This window comes from Balaenoptera physalus, assembly GCF_965194825.1.
Source record: "Balaenoptera physalus genome assembly, chromosome: 11".
NCBI classification, from domain to species: Eukaryota; Metazoa; Chordata; class Mammalia; order Artiodactyla; family Balaenopteridae; genus Balaenoptera; species Balaenoptera physalus.
The window spans coordinates 27890931-27918184 of record NC_138896.1 but is presented as its reverse complement, the minus strand read 5'-3'; the positions used below and the strand labels follow the sequence as shown (position 1 = coordinate 27918184).

The 27254-nt window shown below is 34.8% G+C and overlaps 1 protein-coding gene across 4 annotated transcripts; it reads right to left on the bottom strand.

Annotated features, from left to right (window-relative positions):
- On the bottom strand, nucleotides 1-27241 carry MMUT (methylmalonyl-CoA mutase). 4 transcript variants are annotated; one of them, XM_082411628.1, is made up of 13 exons: nucleotides 27062-27241; nucleotides 23286-23710; nucleotides 21751-22118; nucleotides 18117-18274; nucleotides 17430-17601; nucleotides 15897-16145; nucleotides 13068-13179; nucleotides 11870-11985; nucleotides 9892-10007; nucleotides 8153-8284; nucleotides 6853-7000; nucleotides 4301-4468; nucleotides 1-509 (listed from the first exon to the last, which is right to left on the bottom strand). In XM_082411628.1, exons 2-13 carry the CDS (start codon nucleotides 23668-23670, stop codon nucleotides 381-383), a joined length of 2253 nt encoding a protein of 750 aa, XP_082267754.1. In that variant the 5' UTR covers nucleotides 23671-23710; nucleotides 27062-27241; the 3' UTR covers nucleotides 1-380. The 4 variants fall into 4 exon arrangements, with proteins under 4 accessions (XP_082267754.1, XP_082267755.1, XP_082267756.1 ...); XM_082411629.1 differs by having other exon boundaries at nucleotides 27038-27176; XM_082411630.1 differs by having other exon boundaries at nucleotides 27058-27175.
- Nucleotides 27242-27254: the final 13 nt, after the last annotated feature.

Below are 27254 nucleotides of genomic sequence, written 5' to 3'. Positions count from 1 at the left end.
TCAGATTTTTTTTTAGGCATTGTTTAATTCTTAAAATAAAAAGTAAATAGGTTTATAAGAAATCTTTCAAATAAATATCACAATTTAAAAAAAATAATACCTTTGTCTAGAGTTTCTGACAAAGTATTGAGCATATGTTATAGAGAGTTTTTAAGGATAATTTTATAGAGAGTTTTAAAGGATTTTTTTTTAATTTTTAAAATTAAAATTAAAGTGAAACTATACATACACACTTATAGCATAACAACATTCTTATAAGTCAGGTACTTGAATGTAAAGCTTTCAGGAAAGCACATATTAGGTGTTGAATAATTTGAAGACGTGGCTTCTTTGATCATTAGTGAAAGAACAGTTTAGAAAGCTAAAACAAAAACAGGATGTTATATAGATTGTTGCTTCTTTTCCAAACACTTCTCAATATCATCAAGCACTTGAACGGCAGCCTTTGGAATTCGAGTCCCAGGACCAAATACATTGGAAACACCAACTTTAAATAGAAATTCATAATCCTGTTGAAAGAATTTAATTAGTAGAACAGACAATATTTCTAATTTCAAGAAAATGAAACAAAAGGACAATGAATGCTGTCCTTTCTTCTTTATCCCCAACGCCCCAAGCTTTCTCATCCGGTACACTCTTGGCATTTGGGGCTGAAAAATTCTTCCTTGATTGGGACTGCCACTAGCACCACCGTTAGTACTCCAAGACATTAAAAGAACAAAAGACATCCCGCCCATTTTCCAAACACCCCAGTGTGTTGTTTGTGGTGGGAAGCTGTATGGTCCACCAACTGAGAACTTCTGAGCCCTAAACCATAATTTTCTCTCACCTAAATTTTTACTACTTGCCATTATTTGTGTTAAATTTAGCAACACATTATAGCTTTAAATTTACAAGGCTATTTATTTCCTCCAAGGTAATTTTGTCTACAGCTAGTGAATGGTGTAGTACTTTGAATTTGGCTTCGTGATGGAATTCGATTTTCTAGAAATGAAAATTAACTCATTTTAAAAAATTCTCTGTTGTTGCTGCTGCTGCTTGTTAGTTTTACACAAAGTTTGAGTGAAAAGATTCCCAGGGCACAAATACTGCTCCAGGCTTTAGACTGTTTTAACAGCAGAATATTTGTAGCTGTATCAAGTTTAGGACATGCTTTAAAGTCCTGATCCTCATCCACTAGGGTGATCATATTTCCAGGACATTCTGGTTTGTGCTTACTGTTGCAATAGCTTTTTTTTTTTTCCCATGAGTCTTTTTTTTTTTATTATTGAGGTATAATTGACACATAATATTAGTTTCAGGTATACAACTTAATGATTCAATATGTGTATATACTGCAAGATGATCACCAGTAGGTCTAGTTAACATCTGTCACCCTAGTTACACAATTTTTTGTGTGTGCACTTTTGAGTTTAGAACTTTTAAGATTTATACTTAAAACTCTGTAACACACTGAGTAACTGTGGTTACTAACTAACTGTGGTTAGTAACTGTGGTTACTCTTGGTAACTCTCTTAGTTACTTAGTACTATGTCCTTAGTCTCTAAGGTACTACTTACTTACATACTACTCTCTTAGTAACTTTCAAATATGCAGTACGGTACTATTAACTATGGTCACCATACTGTACACATATACCCAAGACTTATTTATTTTATAATTGACAGTTTGTACCTTTTGGCCCCCTTCACCCATTTCACCCACCCTCTACCACTGCCTCTGGCAAACCACCAATCTGTTCTTCTCCATATAAGTAAGATCATGTGGTATTTGTTGTTTCTCTGTCTGACTTATTTCACTTAGCATAATGCCCTCATGATCCACCCATGTTGTCGTATATGGCAAGATTTCATTTTTTTTTAATGGCTGAATAATATTCCTCTGTGTGTGTGTGTGTGTGTGTGTGTGTATCACATTTTCTTTGTCCATTCATCCACTGATGGATGCTTAAGTTATTTCCATGTCTTGGTTATTGTAAATAATGCTGCTATGAACATGGGGGTGCATATATCTTTCAAGTCACTGTTTTTGTTTTCTTCAGATAAATATCCAGTATTGGAATTGCTGGATCATATGTACTTCTATTTTTAACTTTTTGAAAAGTCTCTATATTGTTTTCCATAGTGGCTGCACCAATTTACATTCCTACCAACAGTGCACAAGGGTTCCCTTTTCTACACATCCTTGACGACGCTTGTTATTTCTTGTCTTTTTGATGATAGCCATTCTAATAGATATGAGGTGATATCTCGCGGTTTTGATTTGCACTTCCTTGATAATTAGTGATGTTGAGCATCTTTTCATGTACCTGTCGACATCTATTGAGATCTTCTGTCCATTTTTTAACTGGATTATTTTTGCAGCACCCTTTTTAGTCGTACTCATTCTCATTCTTAAAAGTGATCACATTGGATGATTAATTACATGGTCATGCTAATTATCCCCCAGCTACTTCTTTTCTATCTCTATTATTTCCTTATAATATTCTTGTAATACCATAATTCTGCAATTGCACTTAACATCTTAATGCTATAAGCTCCACAATGGCAATGGCTCAATCATTTTGATTAACCGCCATATATTAGTGCTTTCTAATCTAAAATCTAAGAGACTTTCAGTTGAATAATAGCAACATTTTATATATTTACTGAAAACAAATAATGAGAAAAATGCATGGGTGTTAACTGATATATAATTATATTATAAAGGATACCCATGTTAACACACAAGTGTGTCATTATAGAATATGATCCTTAGTCTTTAAACTCATGGGGAAAAAAGTATGGCAAACACCTACAGATGTTCCAGGTAATTTAAATATCCAGAGACTTATACGAAATATATTTCTTGAAAATGTCAGCTCACTTATATAACAGGCCTGCAATTCTTCTCAATTCATATTTCAATGCCAGTATTCTGTGCTGCCTAATTATTTTGGTTCTTAAATTTTAATATCATGCCCAAGAGCTTAGGGATTGTAGACTCTAAAACTGCAATATAGATAGAAGTATTCCACAGACAGACAGCAATAAAGACTAAAAGCCCTTTATATTCCCAAATAGTAAACTATATTTATGAAGATAAGAGCAAATGTGCTAACAAAAGCAGTTTTGTGTTGACTGTACCACATTAAGTATTGTGTTGTTAGAAAGAATAAGTAATACACAGCTTGGTCGCCAGCCCCACGTTGTCACCAATCTCACTACCTCATACATATGTGTATTTTCTCATTTCCTAAGTAGTGTATAAATTCATTATTTTATATTCTGAGTTGTAATGGAGGGAAAACAATTGTAGACATGGGCACAAGGTCACATGTCACTGACAGATTCCTGCTGTATAGTGGTGAGGACTTTATAGTATGTATGAATCATTTACTTAGGAGCAGTTTCATGTAAAGTTCTTGTAACTCAATACTTTTTCCATTCTTAGTAAAAAAAGAAAATTTGATATAATTAAATATTAAATTGGAAATAGACCCAATTTATATCTTAACTATTTTAACTTATCAGGAAGGTGTCTCTGCCCCCTTAATAAATTAATTGACATTATTGTTACCTAGCATCCATTTCTCCTTTCCTAAGAGGATCTACCTTTTTGTTCAAGAATCCACCTCTGCCCCATTCAGCCAATAATTTTTAGGACAGGCTGACTCCATTTATGTCTGAATTAGGTATTTTTGGCTCTAAGAAAACTATACCCCAATCAAATTAGCTTCATGAAAAAGGGGCTCTTACAGGACCATGTAATTTATACAGTGCTGAGTTAAGGCCACATTTAGGGATGGGAACAGGCAGGAAATGGCAAGGCAGTGACTCTAAAACAACAGAAGTAAGTGCTACCGACTGACTGACTAAAGGACTGGCTCCACTGCTAGGACAAGGGGTGCTTGCTCACTCTATCTCTTGGGAGGGGCTGATATAGTCACTGTGTGTTCACCATTTTTCGCTACTCCAGTTGTGAGATTTTATTACTTTTATCCTGTTCCTTCTCCATCATTGCTTATTGAATATAAAGAAGATAGATCTCTAACTAGGTGACTAGTTTGTAGGGAGGCAACTCTCTCATACAGCATTATGTATTATTAAATCAAATTATGCATATTGAATTATAATATAGTCTGAATAGAAAACAACATGGACCACTTTTATAGAATTTACTTAGTAAATGACCTAGGAAATGATTTGGCTCTAAATCTGCAACAAATTTTTAGAGAAAGTATATAGAAAATTAAAGAACTACGAATAAGCTACTCAGGTTTCCCATCATGGTACTAGAAAATGTAGGAGATGAACAATACCTGTGGTGGTATCACCCCCCCACACATGACGAGAATATCTGGCCGTCCAAGGGCGCTGAGTTCCTTGATGAGCTCAGGAACCAGGGTCTTATGCCCAGCAGCGAGTGTGCTCACACCCACAGCATGAACATCTGCATCCACAGCCTGCTGGGCCACTTCCCGGGGAGTCTGAACAATTCAAAAGTAAAGAGGCAAACCATTATTTATCCCGAAATGTGTTTCTAAAGTGTTATACTACTTCAATCAACATTCCAAGATTTTCCTCATTAAAAATCTTGAAGTGAATATAACTTCATACTTCATCATCAAACACTAACTCATCCAATTATTATAATAAACACCAGGGCTATATCTGCTTCTAGCACTACAAACTATCAATTAGATTTAAGTTACACCAAAATATAGTCCCCCCCAAAATGTTCAAGATAAAGTAGGAATATAGGCAAAATATATATTATCTCTTCATTATAATTTTTAAAAAATATATCTGTTGTCTTCACTATCAACATTTACTGAGAGGTAACATGGCATAGGGTTTATAAAGAAGTAAAAGACTGAACATAAAATGCAACATGAAAAAGTGAGCCTTAGGTTTTAAAATAGAATGGGAAAGAACAAGATGGTGGACTAGGAAGCTCCAGGACCTCATTCTCCCATGGAAACACAGAATTAACAGTAATATATGGAGCAAAATAAGGTAAGAACTATAGAAACTAGTTAAGGGGCTGCAGCACCCAGGAAAGTGCATAAACAAGAGAAAGGACAGTGCCAAGGAGGGCATGCCTCTCATTTATTAACTAATTTAACCATTGGGATATAGAATCATAAAGGATGTTTTCAAACATTCAATTATGAATTGAATTACCGAAGATAATATCTGCTCTGTAATGAGTCCGTGACATTGCTTTGATACTGTACACATATATTTAAATCATTTCATATAAAAAGTACCTACAAGTTTCTCATTGTAAATATAATGTAAATTGAGACAACTGGAAAGGATAAGGCCACCTGAGAAACCACTGCACAATTATAAGCACTAAAAATAGTATCAAAATCTGTCAATTTTCTGAGTTGGCAAGATTTTAAGGCTCATAATTTTAGTGCAGAAACAAAAGATTCTATACTCAGTAATGGAGCCACATTCAAGAAGATCTCTAGGTAAGTCACACAACATATTGGTAAAACCTTGAGTCTGTGAAAAATATTAACACACGAAATTAAAACCTTTAAAAATGTGCATATTCCTGCTATTGATTTCTTAGAGGTAAGACATTTAATTTAAGCATGATTTGTTATTCATATCATCCATGCTACCAAAATTGATTAGATTAAAATTCCACTTAGGGACCTCCCTGGTGGCACAGTGGTTAAGAATCTGCCTGCCAATGCAGGCGACATGGGTTCGAGCCCTGGTCCGGGAAGATCCCACATGCCGAGGAACAGCTAAGCCCATACGCCACAACTACTGAGCTTGCGCTCTACAGCCCAAGATCCACAACTACTGAGCCCACATGCCACAACTACTGAAGCCCGCGCGCCTAGAGCCTGTGCTCTGCAACAAGAGAAGCCACTGCAGTGAAAAGCTTGTGCACTGCAACAAAGAGTAGCCCCCGCTCGCTGCAACTAGAGAAAGCCCGCGTGCAGCAACAAAGACCCAAAGTAGCCATAGATAAATAAATAAATAAATTTATATTAAAAAATTCCATTTAAACAATTCAGTTCCATGCCTTATGTTTATATAAATTAAACTGTATTTTAAATGATCAAATGTTGCAATTTTAAAAACATCAAATCTAATTTTAATTAAATCAGTCATCAGAGAACTGCATGATTGTACCTTCAGCCACAGATAAGTTTTTATTTTAATGATGCAGAATTATGGTAACAAAGTTGGTGGTACTAAAAGACAAATTATATTTTTGCAGATGGTATATAATGGGGAAATAAACTTTTGGTTATTTGAGAAATTCCTTTAGATGCCAATGGCTGACAACAATTTTTTAAAATTCTTTTATTTTATGAAAAATTATTTCCCAAAAGCTAACCACTAAATATTGAAAATGCATTATATTTGATCACTATTTAAAACAAACAAACAAACTAACTAAAGCAAAAGGACAGCAAAATGTAAGTAAAAAAGTAGAATGGGAAAGTATTCAACTTCGAGGAAGACTGAAAGCAATCTAAATACAGTGTATACTATTTGTTTAATCTGAAACATATTTGAGATTCTTAACAAAACCCACCTTAAACGCCTAAGACTCTAAACACATTTATATATTTATCTACCAACACAGTTCAGGACATATCTCCAGAAGTCTGTGCTAACTCTTTATAGTAACAATTTCTTCTAGCCTCTCTAGAGTAGTATTTTAAAATCCCAAATGGGAAAACTCTTATGGGAGACTCTATAAAGGCTGGGCCTCTTCAGGAAGATTTACTTCTTTCCTGGTGAAAATGCAATGAATACTCTTTAGTCTTCATTCCAGTTAACCTATCCGCAGTATGTAGCAATAGTACTTGAAATTCCTCCCAACAATTTTCAATACCTGAAAAAGAGGACCAATATCCACATCAAAACCAAGATCAGCAAATCCTGTAGCAATAACTTTTGCTCCTCTGTCATGTCCATCTTGTCCCATTTTTGCCACAAGAAGACGAGGTCTACGACCTTCACATTCCATGAATTTCTGAACCCTAAGGAACATTTTAAAATACAACAGTTATATATTAATTGTCCAAAGGTAAGATATAAGACTCTAATTTATTTGCAGTAAATCTTTCAAGTTTATTTAAAACATCTAATCTGTTTACTCATATTTTGTTAATATCTCTGTTTCACATTAAGAACTCCATTAAAGCCTGAGTATGTTTACCATCTCCCCCCTTAGAAAAAAATTTGAAAGATGGCACAGACTGTAAGCCTGTAACACTGAGAACATCACAGTGAAGCAAGAAAAGGAAATAACAACTTTACAACTTAAGACAGTCCCCAGAGTACAATATGCAGAAATAGTTAAATATAAACTAAAAAATGCCTTCAGAAGTATTTGTACATATACATGACTCCTAGCTGTTTTGAACTGTCCATATCTCACTTACCCTTCACAAGTGTGAACTCCCCCAAGGTGACCTCAATGTGGTATCTTAATGTATAATCAAAATACTTGCTTGCTTAAATCAATAAATTTACGCCTCAGATGAAAAAGCACGAAGAAACAAATTTATTTTTGTTAAAAGAAAAAAAAATGTTCCATTTCGATGACTTTCACCTTGGTTGTTTTGATATTTATCTCATATATGAGTAGTGACATAATATTTTTCATGGAAAATTTATTACAGTGGTTGAGAAAACCAATCATCAGGAAGCTACTACTCACTTCAGAAGCATGATCAATTTATATTAATTCATATTTCCAAATCATGTTTGACAGTTATTTACTGTCAGTCCAGTGACGAGTGATTTTAATTTATGCACAGATGGCAACCAAATATTTACTTTCAAATAGGAAAAGTAAGATTTTATAATTATTTGAGCAATTAAACAATGTAAATAAAACTTCAGAAAATATGAAAATGTACCGTCGTAAGGAGATTGAAATCTAAGTACCTGGAGGATATGAAGCAATATCAATGTTAGTTAAACAAACATTTGCTTGAAATGAGAAACTCCTAAAGGGGACTGTGGTGAAAGTTCAAAATATTATTTTAGTAAAGCTACAGATTAAGAGGAAAGTACAAGTCAAATATTTTCCAGTGGTATGTGAAAAAATTAAGCCCACCGTAGATTCATGGGGATTGTGTTAACAGAAAAGATGACATTCTGGTTTAAGAAATCTCACATATTACCTCTTGATAGCAAATGATATCTCTTTACTTTCTCCAAATTCCTGGCGATAGGCTCCACTCACCATACGATCACTAGCTTTATGCTCACCAAATACCTTTTTCATGGCATCTGTGATTTCTCCAACTGTACATCTAAAATATTAAATGGAAGTTCTGTTAACATCATTATTTGGGATAAAAATATTTATTTAACTTAACATTCAATATAATTAGACATATTTTCTTACCTAAGTCAAAAATAGGCTGTCAAAAATCTAAATCTGAATGCTTTCTACTGCATTCATGATAGGATCTTTCCTCAGAATACTTATGAAAAAAAATGATTCTGAATGCCTTTACTGAAAAATGACCGAATGACCTAAAAACTACTAATAGACAAGTATCTAAAGGTTACTGAATAATTCACTGCTTAACAATACAAATGGGCAAAGAGCAATATTCCTACTGATATTTTTTGATAAAAAGTAAATCTTTTAGCATATTCCATTTGGTTATTAATTCATTCAACATGTCTTGAGTGCCTAATATGGGCCAAACACTGCTAAGTGCTAGAGATACAGTGATAAATAAGACCAAAAAAAAAAAAAAACAAAAGTACCCGCTCTTGCAGAATTTATCATCTAGTCAGGGAATACAGATAATGCACTAACAAACAAATAAATTAATAAGATAATTTTATGGTAATAAGTACTATAAAGACACTAAAATAGGCAAAATGGAATGAGGTGTTTGGGAAAAATGTTTTAGGGATATTGAAGATATGAAGATACACCTTCTGAACTAAGACCTAAATGATGAGAAAGAGACATGCAAGGGAACTTAAGAGGGAAAAGTGTTTGAAAAGGAAATGCTAAATGCAGAGGCTCTGAGAAGTAGGAAAACAAGTTTTATGTTCTAAAAATAGAAAGAAGGACATTGGTACACAGCATAACAAAGGAAGTAGGATAAGACAAGGTCAGAGAGGTAGGCAAGGATCATATCCAGCAGTCTTGCAGGCCACGGTAAGATTAAGTTTTAATTTAAAAGGACTGGGAGACCACTGAAGGATTTTAAGCAGAGCAGTCGTCTTATTTCTTTTAAGAAATTAAAACTAAAAAAAAAAAAAAAAAGAAATTAAAACTGAAAAACAAACAAAAAAACAACCAATATACTATTCACTCCATCCCTTAAGCACTTGAAACAACTTAAAAGTCCATTATATTAAGCAATAATCAATAAAAGCAAAAATAATTTATTTAGTGACATTATCGTATATTGGGAGAAAAGTTTTTGTGTCACTTGCTTTTCTGCATGTTCTGTAAGGCAAAGCACTGACTGCCTTTATGCTGGACTATCTTTTCAGAGATGTCTACATAGTACACAGTCTTGGAAGACAGAGATACTGTCCAGCTTGGACAAAGGGCAGGTTTGATTACTGTCCAACATAATAATGTCTCCCTATCCTTGAAAGTATATCAAACTTCAACCTGCAAATCAGTGACACAGGTTTATTATAATAGCTTCGAATGTCCTGAGCCACAGGGAAATACACGAATATTAATACACTCCATTCAAAATGTATGAATGTTTTAAATGCACAGATGTTTAAGAAAAACAAGAATTTTTTTTTTTTTTGGTTTCCAATATTTTCTTTTAGGCTCACATGGTTTATAGAATCAGCCTTTTATTTAAGTACACCCTGAAAAACTAAACTGGTCAACTTTTAGGATGTGGAAATCTCCAAACTTACATATCCTTACCTTGCACGAGTTGCATCTACTGCAAGAGCGAGAATGTTCCCATCTCCACTGGCAGCACATGCAGTCAGGGCAGTGAGACACCGCTCAGCCAAAGCTTGATCCCTGCTGGATTTGACCTTACAGAAAAGGGTAAGGAAAGGGACCATTTATGTGATTAGGGAATAAAACAGAGATCAGATTATACTCTTATTTATATCATATGGAAATTGTTCCATAATCCTAACTTTAAAAACAAAAGAAAAAAATAGAAGAGAATAATATGTACCCTAGCATTGATATTCATTACATTTATTCATTCCCTCAACATTTAAGGACTTCCTAAAATAATACTAAATTCTGTATAACACTGATAATTCAGAAACAAGCAGGGCAATAATAAATAATAGTGCTGACCCTCCCAAGTAGTACATGCTACTTAATAGATTACAACTTAGGGAATATTTTAGTTATATTTTAAGTTTCCCTTAGCTAATTAATAGTCTACTGGTAATAATATGTATGTATATCACTATTCTACTTAAAAATAATCCCAAGAGAAAAAGAGAGACAGAGACAATGAGAAATACTGCAAAAGAGAGAGAAAGACAATGAAAAGTGTAGTCAAAAACATTTTCCCTTGGGTCTTAGCTCTATTCTGCTCTGCTAACAACCTGCCTAAACAAAGTTACCTAAAATCCAATTTTTTACAAGTTTTCACCACCTGTAAAGAAGTCTAAAATATGATACTGCCTAAGATGCCACTAAAATTATATCATATCTATAAGCAGAGGTGGGTTAGAAAATTTATATTAAAGGCAAGGAGGAACCCAAATCTATTATCATTATTGAATTTCTCACTCTTACCCAAAATAAGGTAGATATCATTTATGGTAAGTGGATGCCCTCAAGCTGTGCGTTTAAGAGAGTTTAAGTACAAGTGAGGAAAAAAGCAGTTTTCCAAATACAATAAATATTGAGACTTTTGTGACCACTGGAAATATAATGCTACATCCTAAATAGGACCCTTTAAAAAATGACAAAAATGTGGGAGAGGAGTCATTGTCTCCTGAATGAGGGTGAAAAAGGAAATAATATCATTAAACATCTGCCATTAACTCTAACAGAAAAAACAAATGGAAGTTGAAAGTTACACATACAGTCTAACTGGACAAAGTCTACTGGATTCTTAAAGAACATCTGAACTGAGGGGAAAAAAGTCCTATCTTAAACAATCATAGGGAAAGTTAACAGAGAAAACCATTAAGGAACTTCAACTTTCCTGCCTTAGAAATAGCAGTAATTACTAAAGCCAGAGATTAAGAGGCCAAAGTAGCTTCATACAATAGAAATATATAAGTTACAGCAGTAAGAATTAATATGTTTTATCTATTTTAGTATTTTATATACTTTGGTTCATCTCAGTGAGAAACTGGAAATTAAAAGTTAAAACAGTTCTCTAGTTTCAATCTAAATATCTTTCATTCTAAACTGTACCTTACTAAAGCATTATTCAAATATATTTGAATTTTTTTTTTTTAAATTGAAAGCAAATGATTCTTTCACAGTAGTATCAGGAACATGGAAATAAATTACAGTGAGAAGACCTGGGTTCAAATATGGACTCTGAACTTAATTTTGTTTCTAACTTTGAGTGAGTTATATAATCATCTAAGCCTTACTTCAAATGTGTAAATTATAGGAGACATTATTATTATGGTGTGGTTTTTAATAAGAACGTTTAAGTGTCACAGAGGCAGATATCATGATTAAAAACATGAGTGTTTGGTGTCAACAGACTTAGAGATTTGAGTCTTGGATGCTTAATTATTTATCCTGGGCAAGTTTCTCCATCTCCCTTATCTTTAGTTTCCTTACCTTTAAAATGCTGGGAAATAATACACACTTCATATGGTGGTTCTAACAATGCAGCAGGACAGCGTGAGGGCTTGGACAGTGCCCAGCACACAGAAAGCGCTCAAACTATGATAGCTGTCATTACCTTCTTGAGTTTTTCAATCTGCTTGTTACGCACTGAAGTATTATCAATTGCCAGAACATCCACAGATTCTTCTTTTTCCAACTGGTACTTATTTACTCCAACAATTACTTCAGAACCTGTTAATCTCCCAGAGGAAAATAATATGTAGATTCTATTCACAAATAACTGTCTAACAGTAATGTTCTGATCACCACACATATTTTCCTTATAAGTTTGATATTTTTAAGTAGTATTCTTACTCTTAATGAAATTTCAATATAGATCAGTGAATACCAATATGGAATGGGGATAGGAGGGGAAAAGACAGGTATATATCAGGATCTCTGTAAGGGAGGGCTTTGATTATTCACCCAAACTATATGCCTTCCCAGAGTTTCTGATAAACTCTCTTCTGACACTACAAAATTAAAACAGTAGTAGCAGCTACCAACTAAGATTTATAAGGTAGAAAACAAACATGCAATGGCTTTTCTAATATTTTCTTGAATCCTCTTACAGCCAATCACTTTTAAACAAAAAATACCCTTAAAATCTATAAGTGATAAACCAGAATTACAAATTATACTTCCTTAACACTATAAATATATTTTGCCTCAAACTACCAGATTATTACTCTAGCTAAAGACATCCCGCCAAGAAAAGAGGTATATCCTACCTCAGGATATACCTCTTTTCTTATTTTCTTCATAAAACTTACCATAATCTGTAATTATTTTGTCTATTTATTTGTTTACTTGTTCATTTTCTCTCTCTCTTACCAAAATGTAAGCTCTATGGGTGTAGAGGCCATGTCTGTCCCATTCACAGTTGTATGCCCAGACATAGCACAGTGTCTCAAATACTAAAGACTAAAAAAGTATTGGCTGATTGAATGAATAAATAAATGAATAGTCCAATGCAGAGCACAATGACCAATAATAATGTCATCTTCAAAATGGTGGAGATATCTACCCACATATATACACATAATAAGTGGGCAAACCTCCACACATACTTTGTACATATGTTTGCTCATGTGCATCCAGGCGTGCAAAAATACACAGAGATAGATACATATAGATTCATGAGAAACATTTTATCCAAGTTTCATTTTTCTATAATTTTTGTTTTACTAACTTTATATGTTATCTTCAAACAGAAATTAATATTTCTTTTTAAATACTGGATTTCACATATAAACTTTTCTACTTTATCTTACCAGAATCTATTCTAGCTTGTCTTCGGGCAGCACATTCTTCGATTCGAAGTTTAGGTATTCCCTCTGCTACAGCTTTGGCCATTCCACCCATCTCTTCAATTTCATTAATGAGCTAACAAGGAAAAACAGATTAATAAAACTAGAGGAGAATATGACAATATTTTAATAAACAATACAAATGTGTTATGTTATATAATTACTAATGTTAATAAAATTATAAACTATTTTAGTGGTAAATTTAATGTTTCATAAGAAAAGAATTAACAACAGAGCATTAATTAGAAATTCTGCAGAGTTAATAATGCTGTATTATATATTTGAAAGTTGCTAAGAGATAGATCTTAAAAGTTCCCATCACAAGAAAAAATATCTGTAACTATGTGTAGTAATGGATGTTAACTAAACTTATTCTGATAATCCTTTCACAATATATACATATATTAAATCCTTACGTTGTATACAAACTAATACAATGTTAATATGCCAATTATACCAATAAGAAAAAAGACATTCTGTGTTTAAAATTATTTAAAAAGACAACAGAAAAACTAACAAGTATATTTTGGAAAACACAAAATCTCTCGCTTAAGTCTTAGAAGCCAACTAAAGATAACACTAATTCTGTAATTTTTATTTTTAATTACATAAATAAAGTTTTCATGGTTACATAAATACTCTAAAAAATACATCTCAAAATGCCATTTTATTTTTCGATGTGAGCAGCAGAGTAATGATATAACTCTAGCATTACTGACATCAAGAAACACCTAAACTTTCAATCACAGCCTCATATATACATGAGACAATGGAAAATGGATGGTGGAATGGAATACGATTTCATAGATAGGAGCAAGGTCAAACTGGCTTTCTGCTGATGGACTCAAGAAAGAAGAACCTGTACTGGATTCAACAGAAGCCAAGAATCTTCTAGGAAGCTAAAAAGAAGGGGACTACTTGAGAATTTGCAACTACCTCTCTCCCATTCTGTCAGGAAAACAAAAATTTACTGACCTAGAGAAGCAATGGACTTTGAAATATCAAGTACAGGGAGAGGCAAGGATAAGATGTCTTACTGAAACAAAAACCTACATTCTGAATGATAAGACTGCAAACAAAAAGGCACACACAGGAAACAGTGACAATACAGGATATAAAAGAAAACTTCAAAAAATATAATGATCCTCAGAAAAAGAAGAAGAGATTCTGTAATAATGAAACAACTAGTATGAATGCAAGAGGAAAAATTAGAAAACAAAAATGAGCTCTCAGAAATTAAAAATACGATATATAAAGTTTAAAGTATTTAAGTAGAAAGATAAAAGTTGATGACTCTCCAAAAAACCAGAACAAAAACTCAAAGATGCACTCTAGAACAGATAAAAATGTCAGAAATCATTTAAGGAGGTCCTTACCTGATAACCATAAGTTCTAAAAAGAGAAACCAAAGGAAAATGAGTGGAGAGAAATTATCAAAGAAATAATACACGACAAATTTCCCAGAGCTATGAGAACATGAAAAAGGGGCCAGATGAAAAATGTCCACCAAAGGGGACAGTGCAGGAAAAAATACACACACCAAGGTACATCAACACAAAAATAAAGAAGAGATCCTGAAACTTTCAGAAAGAAACATCCTGAGTGAGAATAGCATCAGATTTCTGAACAGAAATATTGAAAGCTAGAATAAAAAGTAGGTGAATGCTTACAAATTTGCTTACAAACTCCCAAATGAAAAATTTCAAACCCAGACTATCAATTAAATATGAAAGTAGAATAAAGACAGTTTTCAAACATCCAAAGTTTCAACTAATTCATCTCCCATGCACCATTTTTAGGAGGTTCCCATAAGATGTGCTTCAAAATAACAAGGGATAATCAACAAAGAGACAGGATTCAGGACACAGATTCAACATAGCAGAGGTGAAAAGGATTCTGACAATAATGACAAAGGGAAGGTCAAGGACAGCAATGGTCTAGAGAGAAACCAGTCTAAATCAAATGAGAATATAGAGGACTTCAGGAAGGATTTACATTGAGATATAATTATATTGGTAATATGGGACAAAGGAAAGAACGGACAAGATCGAGCTAAAATACAAAGCTACCATACTAGCAAAGCAGTAGATAAGGTCTAAAATTGATTGAATTAGAACAAACAGTATATACATGTAATTTTAAAACATGGAGATAAAAACAAACAAAAAGATGTAGCTGACTCAAGGAAGCAGGAAAACAAGCAAGTGGAGGAGAAAGGACTGCTTTTTTTTTTTTTTTTTTTAATTTTTTATTTTATTTATATTTATTTTTGGCTGTGTTGGGTCTTCGTTTCTGTGCGAGGGCTTTCTCTAGTTGCAGCGAGCGGGGGCCACTCTTCATCGCGGTGCGCGGGCCTCTCACTGTCGCGGCCTCTCTTTGTTGCGGACCACAAGCTCCAGACGCGCAGGCTCAGTAGTTGTGGCTGACGGGCCCAGTTGCTCCGTGGCATGTGGGATCTTCCCAGACCAGGGCTCGAACCCGTGTCCCCTGCATCGGCAGGCAGATTCTCAACCGCTGCGCCACCAGGGAAGCCCCTGCTTTTTTGTTATAGTCTTTTAACATTAGCTGTCTTCTTAACTCTTTGAAATAAAATACTTTAATACAAATACAAATGTATTTTTAAATTAAGTTTCAAATACTATAAAATCAAATATAAAATTCCCTTTTCTCTGAAACACTTGAATATAAATCTTGATATAAATCTACAAATGATTTGAATTATAAATCAAAAATCTATAAATCTTTATAAATCTGTAAATCTTATAAACAAAGTTTCAAAGAGGAGAAACTGACCTTCAAGGCAGCATCATAAACATCATTTGTGAGAGATTCCATCATATATGAACCTCCCCAAGGATCAGCCACTTTAGGAATCCCAGATTCTTCTTGAATAATAATTTGCGTGTTCCTGGCAATTCGAGCACTTTTCACAGTTGGCAAACCCAGGGCTTCATCAAAAGAATTTGTGTGCAAAGATTGAGTCCCTCCAAACACTGCTGCCATTGCTTCTACTGTGGTACGAATGATGTTATTGTAAGGATCCTAAAACATTTAGTAAAAGGCAAAAAACCAAAACAAAACAAGGCAACAATTGATATATATTGCAGCCGTAAAAGATGACAATGATTAAGCAGTGGCTGATGCATACTTTCTTTGCCAAAGTCTGTATTAGTCTTCAGAATATCTAGTAAATTTAGACAAATTAGTAAACAAACCAGACTTAGGATTAAGAGCCAAAGGATCTAGTCTGTGCTTAGGCACTAAAACATCGCCTCTTATAATCATCTGAAATATGAAGTATTTGTTGTGCTTATTTTTGTATTGCCTAAATAGTCTTCTATATGTGCATCATGAGTGTATACTTTGTCTACTTAGATAATTAACATACTTCATTTCATAATTCACTATCTCCTAATTATTGTATACCTTGAAGTATCTACCCTAATGAGGTACACAAAACTGGCAATGATTTATTAATAAACGATTAATAAAACAGATGAACAATGGACTATGAGACAAGAAATATGACTTCTAGTTCATTCTGTTCCTAACTGTGATTTGGGCAAGTCATTGGACCTTTCTGAACTTCAGCTTCCTTAGCTGTAAAAATGAGGAGGCTAAGTCAAAAACAATTACTAAAGTTCTTTCCAACTCTGAAATCTATATTTCTCCATTTACAAGTACCTGAAATCATATTTAATAGGGAGACTACTAGTTTATATTTGTTTTAAATTTATAAAAGCAATGTAACTTTAAAGTTATAAATTATTTTAATGTATCAAAATAATTTAATATGGAAAGAAAATGCATGTTAAAAAAGATCATCACCACATAATTTTTTAATGAAATGAAATTTAAATAGATTACCCAAGTGATAATAGTTTTTAAATGGCTTGTTTGCATGCATGCTTATTTAAACACAACTATAGTAAAAAAATGTGTAGGTATAAAATCAAATTTTAATGAGGAAGTTTTGTGTTAAGAATTTTAACCATTAAAATTATTTAAGACAATATTACTTAAATTATAATTTGTACTTCTTCCTCCTCATCACATATTTTTACTTTTAAAAAAGTAAAATACACAGCCTTATATGTAAGCTAAGATTTAAATGATTTTATATTGTTAACCACTAGAGGGGGCCAATTTTATTTATTTATTATAATTTGTGTAAAAACAAATATAAGCATGCGTTACGCTTCAGAATAATTATGATTTTCAAATATTAGCAGATAAGTTCTTAAATCTGTTTCTTGACTATGCCAAGTTGCTTAGAAGAAAATATATGACTTTACTAAAATTCTACACTTTAAATGTTATACATACTTGCTCAGTAAGTGACCATCCTGATGTCTGGCAATGTGCTCTTAGAAGAAGAGATTTAGAGTTTTTAGGCTTAAACATTTTCTCTATTAAGTGAGCCCAGAGTCTTCTCCCAGCTCTCATTTTTGCTATTTCCATATAAAAGTTCATCCCAATTCCCCAGAAGAAAGACAACCTAAAATAGTAAAGTCCAGAATTTGATTATAAAATGGAAATTAATTGTATCACACACACACACACATACACACAAAAAGCTCAGATTTTAATTTCAAGCAACTTAGTTTGAATTAAAATCAAAGCATATGTACTTCAGTAACCTTAAGCCTGTAATAATAGATGACTTCTGTATTTTAAAATGGAAATATTAAAAGAACAAAAGCAAATCTGTCTTGAAAACCATATTTACATTTTAATATTATTTGTCAAATGTGCCGGTTAATTGTGTTCTCTGAACAGCAGAGGCCAAAATTCCTCTAATTTACCAAGAAGTACAGTCAAATTTAATTCTGAATTTTAATTATAAACAGTATTGGCTTATTCTCTCTTTATCACTCAGATAAAACATAAAAAAAAATCTGGTATATTTATATATACAAATTCATTTTTATCAATATATTTTGCTATACACTCATAAAATGGTCCTGTGAACTTTCTTAATGTTGAGGCAATATTGGAGTTTAATTTACTCACCTTGGTGCAAATTCATCAATTGTCAGCCCAGCTTGGAGTCCAGTTCTACAGTACTCCAACCCATCTGCTACAGTATAGGCCAGTTCCAGAATGGCATCAGCCCCTGCTTCCTGCATATGGTATCCACTAATTGAAATTGAATTAAATTTTGGCATGTGCTATATAAAATAATAAAAAAATACAACTGTAAATAAAAGTATAAGAAAGGTTCTATTAAGTCTATCTTCTAAAAGACAATATTATTTTAAAATGATATTCGATTCAGATATACTAATTAGTTCATAATATTAACTGAAAATATTTAACGTTTAGTTACATTCAATTCACTTTCCAATTAAAATGGCTGATCCAATGAACCACTGTAAGGACTGTACCTGTTTTATTTTTCTAGTGAAAAAGAATCACCAACCATCATTTAGCACCAAAAGTTAAACTCTGAAATTAGCTGGCTGAGGTTAGGAATGTAACCTTTGGCCCAAGAACTGAATGACGACATCTTTAATTCCAAACTCATGACTTCGACCTCATAAGAGGTCCTAAGACCTCAAACTTTTGGGAGAATCTGCTGAAGATGTATAAATTTAATTATTATTAACTAGTTATTAATTATCTTATTTGAATGAACTCATTGAATATGCATAAGTACACAGTGGGTAAAAAAAGAAAATGATTCAGTGCTAGTACTATATATCAAAACAGGAAAAAATGCATGGCTTAAAAATCAAAGATTTCAGTTTGATTTGCTGTGACATTTAATGCTAAGGATAATTCAGACAGGTTCCTTCTACCACAACCACTAATCCACTATCCCCCTAAAATGTCACGTTAGGTGGGGTACATGTCACACAGAACCTGCAGAACCAAAAAACTATTATCCTTCCAAGAATTAACCAAAGATAAAATAATAAAAACTAAATCAGACACTCATTACAGTTGGTTCAGAACATGGACTCAAGTCAGAGTGCTCAAATTCTAGTCATGTCACTTAACTAGCCAGAAGACTGTCGGCAAGTTTCTCAACCTTGTTATCCCTTGGTTTCCTAAACTCTAAAATAGATAATAACTCTACCTTCCTCATGGAATTGTTGTAGGATTAAAAGAAACGATTCATCTAAACAACTTAGTACAGTATTATGCCAGTACACAATAAGTATTCAAAAAAAGTTAGCTGTTGTTAGTGTATGGTATGGATTATCTGTATTTTACATTTGCAAATATTTTACTTATAACTAACCAAGAGTGCTTGAAAAATGTTCATCACAAAAGCAATAAGGGGATTGAATTACATGGAATTGAGAGACTACTTGAATATATTTGGAGTTACAAACGAGAAGGAAACAAACGTGCTTCTCTACTGAGAGGAGTTTAATAGCAGAATTTTTTTTAAGAATAGTAGAAACACTGGGAACATTGGAATATTATTCAGCCTTTAAAAGGAAGTAAATTCTGGGCTTCCCTGGTGGTGCAGTGGTTAAGAATCCGCCTGCCAATGCAGGGGACATGGGTTCAAGCCCTGGTCCGGGAAGATCCCACTTGCTGCGGAGCAACTAAGCCCATGAGCCACAACTACCGAGCCTGCACTCTAGAGCCCACGAGCCACAACTACTGAGCCCACGAGCCACAACTACTGAAGCCTGCGTGCCTAGAGCCCATGCTCAGCAACAAGAGAAGCCACTGCAATGAGAAGCCTACGCACCCCAACGTAGAGTAGCCCCCGCTCACTGCAACTAGACAAAGCCCGCGTACAGCAACGAAGACCCAACGCAGCCAAAAATAAATAAATAAAATAAATAAATTTTTTAAAAAAAGGAAGTAAATTCTGAAACAGGCTATAAAATGGATGCAATTTAAGGGCATTACGTTAAGTGAAATAAGCCAGACACAAAAAGACAAATACTGTATGATTCCACTTATATGAGGTACTTAGAGTAGTCATATTCATAGAAACACAAGGTAGAATGGTGGTTGCCAGGGGCTGAAGGAAGGGGAGAATGGAAAGTTATTATTTAATAGGTACAGAGTTTCAGTTTTGCAAGATGTAAAGAATTCTGGATTTGGATGGTGGTGATGGTTGCACAACAATGTGAATGTACTTAAAGCCACTGAACTGTATACTTAGATGGTAATTTTTATGCTATGTGTATTTTGTCACAATTAAATATTTTTTAGAGGAACAATATAAAACTTTAGTTACTTCAAATAACATACTCGATCAATATCTGAAACTGGCACTTTTATCACTTATACGAAAGATTATATAAAGCAATTTTGAACTTGCAGATGACATTAGTGTTTCACAAGGTTAAATGCCCAAGTACGTAACAGCAGACTGGTACTATCCTCTCCAATAGCCATTCTCCACTCTCCTCTTGTACCTGAACCATACAGTCAGTGCCAAAGTGTTCTACATTTCCAATCTTCTCTCTTTGTGTCCACTGAGATATAAGTGGAAGTTTGGTTTGTTCCTTCTGGAAGTTCACCTTTAATCAGAGGGGCTAGGTCCCTCTCCCGACACAAACACAGCCGGCCCACCTACTTCCTTAATCATGAGCTGGCACACAAACAATAGAGAAGCCAAATGAAAGGAGGCTGGAATCCTCACGACTGCAGTGTTTCCATACAACCAAGACTCTGAGTCTACCTTCCAACTTTTTTTAGTTGAAACAGAATTGACTCCTATTTAGTTAAAGCTACTGCTATTTGTGTGTGTGTGTGTGTTTGTCATATACTGCTCAAATCAATCCTCCTGTGCATGTGTTCTTGAAATTGAAAAAGGTGATAGGCGTGTATTCTATACAATTCATGTGAGCAGATGGAATCTATGAAAAGCAATAAAATTGAAAAGTATAAAGTTTATCAAATGAGAGCAGGCAATGCTAGCAAGAGTTCTGAGATAACAGCAATTACAAGAGGTAAAGAGATTAAAAAAAAGGTTTGATGATGGAGAAGAGATTTGCCCTTTGCTATGAAATAATGGTCTAATTTTAAGGTAGGTAAGAAGAGAGCATTGCCAGCAAAAAGTAAAATGGGAATGATGGGGGAAAATATAAATGAATTACTCAGAGGAAATGAAGAAGCTTTATGTTTCCCTGTAGAAGGATTGCTGCTAATATAGGAATACTACAAGAACCTTATTTTCCCACCAATCTTGGGAAAATGAACCTAGTTCAGGGGTGAAATATTAGGGACCTCATTGTGGTTGCAGATATAAGCGTTATCTTCTAATCCAGTTTTTTGCAGAAATAAAGCTAATATTTTGATCCCTATCTGTCTGACACCAGTGTCTATTCACAACTGAATCTGAACTTTGGAGAGAAATAAAAGAAGTGTAAATTATAAGCCCTCCCTGATTCTAACAAATATCAGAGAATAAAAATTTTAACAATAAAGAAAATACAATAAATGTCTACTGCCCAGAGTCCCATAGGTAATGACAGACCATAAAACTAGTACATTAAAGACCAAAAACTAAAAACTAACAATACACACACATAAACACAAAACCCACACCCTGACTCTATACTACAACTATTACTCTGACTCAATTACCAAATTCAAATTAGGCTATGGCATTTTATAAAAATTCCTACATTCAAAGAACTATAGCAAAATCTATAAGAACCACAAAGGATACCTTTGCTGTATATTGGAAGATGTCAGCAATAATTTTCATGGATGGTTCTGGAGGAAAAATGTAAGTATTTCTGACCATAAACTCCTTTAGTATATCATTTTGGATTGTACCAGTAAGTTTCTCTTTAGGTACACCTTGTTCTTCCCCAGTTACTATAAAAGTTGCAAGAACTGGAATAACTGCTCCATTCATGGTCATGGAAACTGACATTTTTTCTAAAGGAATTCCATTGAAAAGAATTTTGGTATCTTCCACAGTGTCAATAGCAACTCCAGCCATTCCAACATCACCACGAACTCGAGGGTTGTCTGAATCATAGCCACGATGAGTTGCCAGATCAAAGGCAACTGATAATCCCTGCTGACCGGCTAAATATATAAAGAAAAATAATGTAGGATTAGAGTCTGGCATCAAAGTAAACTGATTTTCTTTAACACTACTTAGTGTTGATTCATCTCATCACATTATACTTTTATAATAAACATTTTTTATGTTCAAAACAAACTTAAATAAAATACTTCATTTCCTACTAAAAGTCTGCTGTTTCCCATGTGCTAAGATGCACAAAGTGAATTCCAGACTTCACTATAATAAAGGATAGATGGAACCAAACATGTCATATATCTCATGTCCATCTCAAGATTTTATCTTAACGATTTTTTTTTATTTTTAATTTATTTTTGGTTGCGTTGGGTCTTCATTGCTGCCTGCGGGCTTTCTCTAGTTGCCGCGAGCAGGGGCTACTCTTCGTTGCGGCACGCAGGCTTCTCATTGCGGTGGCTTCTCTTGTTGTGGAGCACAGGCTCTAGGCACATGGGCTTCAGTAGTTGTGGCACGCAGGCTCTAGAGAACAGGCTCAGTAGTTGTGCTGCACGGGCCTAGTTGTGCTCCGCGTGGTATGTGGGATCTTCCCAGACCAGGGCTCGAACTCATGTCCCCTGCAATGGCAGGTGGATTCTTAACCACTGGGCTACCAGTGAAGCCCTATCTTAACAATTTTTGATAGAAATATATTTAAGATTCATGAAAACATATGGCTGTTTGTATATAGTTAACATAATTTAGTATTTGTATGCTCGCTTATTTATTTTTGTTCTTGTCTTGACCGTTCAAATATGGGAAACAGAATCATGAAAACCATGCAAAAAACTGAAATTTGTACATGATCATTTGTTTATTCCTTTCTTTGGCCATCACTTAAACCATTCTCCCCTCCAATTCCTATCCTGATGGTTTTAAGTAAAAGCTTCTCAAAGGCAAAGCCAAGGTCTCTCTTCTTCATACAACTTCACCTAATTCCTTTTACACAATGTGCATGTAAGTATTGTTTACTCTCAAGAATTTAGCACTTTATTCTGGGTCATCTATCTTTTTGACCATGGAAGTTGAAAAACATTTTTTTCAGAGTATAGCCTTAACTACAAAATTATAAAGTGACTATTACCTTTATAGAGATTAACCAGCCTCCCTTCAAAACAACCAAGATGAGGAAGTGTATGTTTGATCATAAATATTACGTCTCACTAAAATCTCACCCTTAATATTGTCCTTATAGAACTTATTGCTCTCTTCCACAGTACTAAAACCAGCATACTGGCGGATGGTCCAGGGCCTAAAGGTGTACATGGTGGGATATGGCCCACGTGTGAATGGCTTTACTCCTGGAAGTTCTTCAGGTAAGTCCTTGGTATCCCTGCTGGAATACAGAGGCTTTATGGAGATCCCCTCTGGGGTGTGCCATATTAATTCTTCCGGGTTTTTGCCTTTCAGCTGCTTTTTAGCCAGGGCAGCCCATTCTGGGTGAAGGGGTTGTTGCTGATGCAGAAGTCGCTGCCATATAAGCCTGGAGCCTGATGACTCTTTCAGCTGCTTCAGGTGATGAGGTGAAAGCAAAAAAAGCTGACTCTTAGCCCTCAACATGATGGAGCATGGAAAACACCCAACAGGAACAAGAACTGACCTAGAAAAAGAAACACAGTGCATATGTATTTATAAGAGAGCAGTAAAATAGGAGTTTTTGGTGAAAAGGGAAAAGAAAAAGAAAGGGTATATTAGTATGATTTCATCTCTTCTCCTCTGCTGCTCCCTCCACCTGATATTTTTTAACTCTGGTCCCTCTTTTCCATAACTGCTATCATTGTTCTAGTTCTAGTCCTCTTCCTCAAGAGACTCTTAGTTGGTTTTACCGACCAACCTTACCACCTCTCATCCACTCTACACACTGACACCAATGAAAACATGATCATGTATCACACTTCTCTTAAAATTTTTCAAAGGCTCTGCATCACGTAGAGGATTGAGCATAGCCTCCTAACTAACTTTTTCATTCAAAAGGTTTTTATTTAACACCTACTTTATGACAGGCAGCATTGGACGCTGGAGAAAAAAGTGGTGAACGAAACAGGTATTCAAGGCCCCCATGACCTGATCCCCGCTTATCTCTCAGAATCACCTCTTTGATCTCTACACATTTTGTGTTCTAGAAATACTGGATTATCTACAGTTCCCTGCATACGTCAAAGTTCCGTGACATGCTCTTGCTCTTCCATCGACCTAGATGCTCTTCTTTGGCTAAGGCATCACCTCCAGTATGTGGGGCTTTCTATGTGACAGGCGCTCCTTAAGGACTTTATGTAGAGCAGCAATTTTAATCCTCGTAACAGCACCAAGAAATAGGTACTAATATTATCCCCATTTTACAGATGAGGAAACTGAGGCACGGAAGAGCTAGCATTTAAACCTAGGAAGCATTTAACTAATATACTCACAGCCTGTCCCTGAAACTACAAGCTCAGCTAAATGGCCTCTTCAGTAATCCATACCACAGAGCTCTGTTTCCCTCTTTATACATCTATAATCTCCCACAATACAATATATTAGAACGTTGTTTTTTTTTATGTTCATATATTTCTTTATATATGTTTTACGTTTATGCAAAACACACGTATATAAAATTTCATATACTGTATATATTCTCCTCTATTCTATAAACTGATTCAACATCAGAGCTGTATATTCCTGATAATTAGCAGAGTCTTTTTCATCATTTTAGGTAACTAAGTCCGATTTCATCATTTTACAGATGTAGAAATTAAAGTCCAGAGAAATATAGAAATAAAGTGGCTTGATCAAAATTCCACACAGAAAAGCAGTAACTGTTCACCTGAATTACTAAATCCTTGTCAGAGTCATACAGTCTCAATATGTAGAGCCTAGTATTTTAAAAGATTTTGAGTTGCAAATTTTATCAATATAGTCATCATGCCATGTAGTAGATAAGGCAACAGCAAAGTGAGCCTAAAATTCTATTTTCCATACTATTTCTTACCTATCAATTTAGTGGAGCTTAAAAGAAAATAAGAATACTCAACATTTGTTAGGGAGTTGTGAAACAAAAGACAATCCACTGGTGGGAGTATTAACTGATTTAACTATTTCCAAAAGCAAATTGGCAATACGCACAAAAAGTCTCTGAAATGATTATGCCATTCCACTGAGGGCCATCAGTCCTGGGAAAGTTACTAGATAAAATACATGGTCCCTATAGTTTTACTTGTAGTAAAGAAAACTTAGAATCATCAATGTCTAACAATGAAGAAATAAGTGAATTACAGTATATACAAATTACAGAATTTTATATAGCTATTAAAATATGTTTAGGACTTCAGCAAAACTAATCTTTGATGTCAGAAGTCAGAAGAGTGGTTATGTATGGTGACTAGGAGAGAAAGGGAGCAAGAAAGGAGCTTTGGGGTGATGGTCTTGATCTGAATTCCTATTACAAAGATGTCTTCAGTTTGTGGAAATTCCTCAAATTTTACAATTATGATATGTGCACTTATCTGTAAGTATATTATATGTAAGTTAAAGCTTAAAATATGTTATGCACGGTTTCTTAAAAAAGGAGATAGGCTCAAAAAGTATTAAGTGAAAGATAAAAAACTGTACATGCAATGTGTTCAACTAGTTAAAAAGTGCATAGAACAAAGTCGAAACAGAAATACAACAAAAACAATTCCTTTTTTTTTTTAACTATAATGATTTTTATTCTATTAAATCCATGGGGTCCTTGTCATCCAAGTTCATGTGAGCCATAAACTACAGGTACCAGCTTAAAAGGTGGGTGAGAAAAATAATTAATTTATAACTGAACCATTAGGGTAGTAATGATATAAAAAGTAATCTGAAAACTGCCTGAGACTAGATTGCAGACAGATAATATCAAACTCATTTCACACAAAATACAGGTAGGGCTTTTCTAAACCTGGATAAATGATAGGAAAGAGCCCTATATAAGTGACTTCCTAAAATCGCATGGCAAATTGGTAACGGTTGGAAATAGACATCACTTTTAGATAAGAACACAACTTCTGCTGATGGCAACAGGATTTCTGCATTCTTCTCATATCCATCAAGAGAGGCTTCAGCATCCAAAGAAGCAACATGCAAAGCAAATATAATAAGTTATTGATGGTTAGAATGTATTAAAGAGCAACGATGAAGCAAGCCTGACCCCACACCCTCAAAAAATACGGGTAAAACACCTACATACAGCTCTGAATCAAATAACTTCCAAGTTTGTTTACATGTGGTTCCGCACTAATACTTCAAGAAAAGCTAGCTTGGAGAGGACAGCATACAGCATGCCAATTAATTGTACTATTAGCATAAATAAATCATTAACCATAAGAAAATACTGGGAGAAAATCATCAAATGATTTTAAATGCGACACAAATTCACAAACAGATTATTGAGTTTCGAGCTTATGAAGGATTGCACTTTCAAGATAAAAATGAGAACAAGTTAGTAATTTACACTTTCATGTCAACTTAGACCTGTCTTTCCCCCTCTCAACCTTACCTTCATCTGTACACAGAAAGACACTTCCACTCCCGCCACCTCTTACAAAAAACCCTCACAATCACCGCGGCCTAGACGGGAGGCAGCTGTGAAGCCAGCACATCCCTGTGAAATCTACAATCGCCCTCGGCCTAGAGAAACTTCGGGGTGCCTGGGGGGCCAAGGAAGATGGCGACATGGCCTCTGGGACATTAAAGGCACCTTCTATCCTGCAGTACCTCCGGACTCCCCCTCGCTGAAAGAGAGCGGCCGGTGGAGAATCTAAACCTAAGAAGCAAGTAGAGGAGAGTGGGATCCCTTCCCGGTCGTAAAGTAAAGAAGGAGAAAGTTGGGAGGTTGGGAGGAGGGAAAGGACCGAGGCTCAGAGGACAGGTAAGGGGGGAGAGAGGAGTCTGAAGAATGGAGGGATTTGAAAGGCTGACGTGCCTCAAGGTGCACGGTCTTACTCACGGGTCGGCCTATCTCGGACCGCGGATGCGGGAGAGGACGGCTGGACCTCGGCGCCCCCAGCCCTACAAGTAAAAGGTCCCCAAAGCTGGGCCTGCGACCAAGCAAACGCAAAGGCCAGCGGGACGGGACGGGGGCGTAGGCCGACACCACCCTCTTTCCAGCCAATCTCATTGCGCTCTCGCGGGAGCGCTCC

Bases quoted from the DNA above. Each gene is read 5' to 3' on its own strand.
- MMUT (XM_082411628.1), bottom strand. From the start codon at position 23,670: ATGTTGAGGGCTAAGAGTCAGCTTTTTTTGCTTTCACCTCATCACCTG. The intron at 22,119-23,285 runs GTGAGATTTTAG...TTATATATTTAG, and splicing joins CTATAAGGACAATATTAAGG to CCGGTCAGCAGGGATTATCA. The intron at 16,146-17,429 runs GTATGTATAACA...TAAATGTTTTAG, and splicing joins GATGGTCACTTACTGAGCAA to GATCCTTACAATAACATCAT.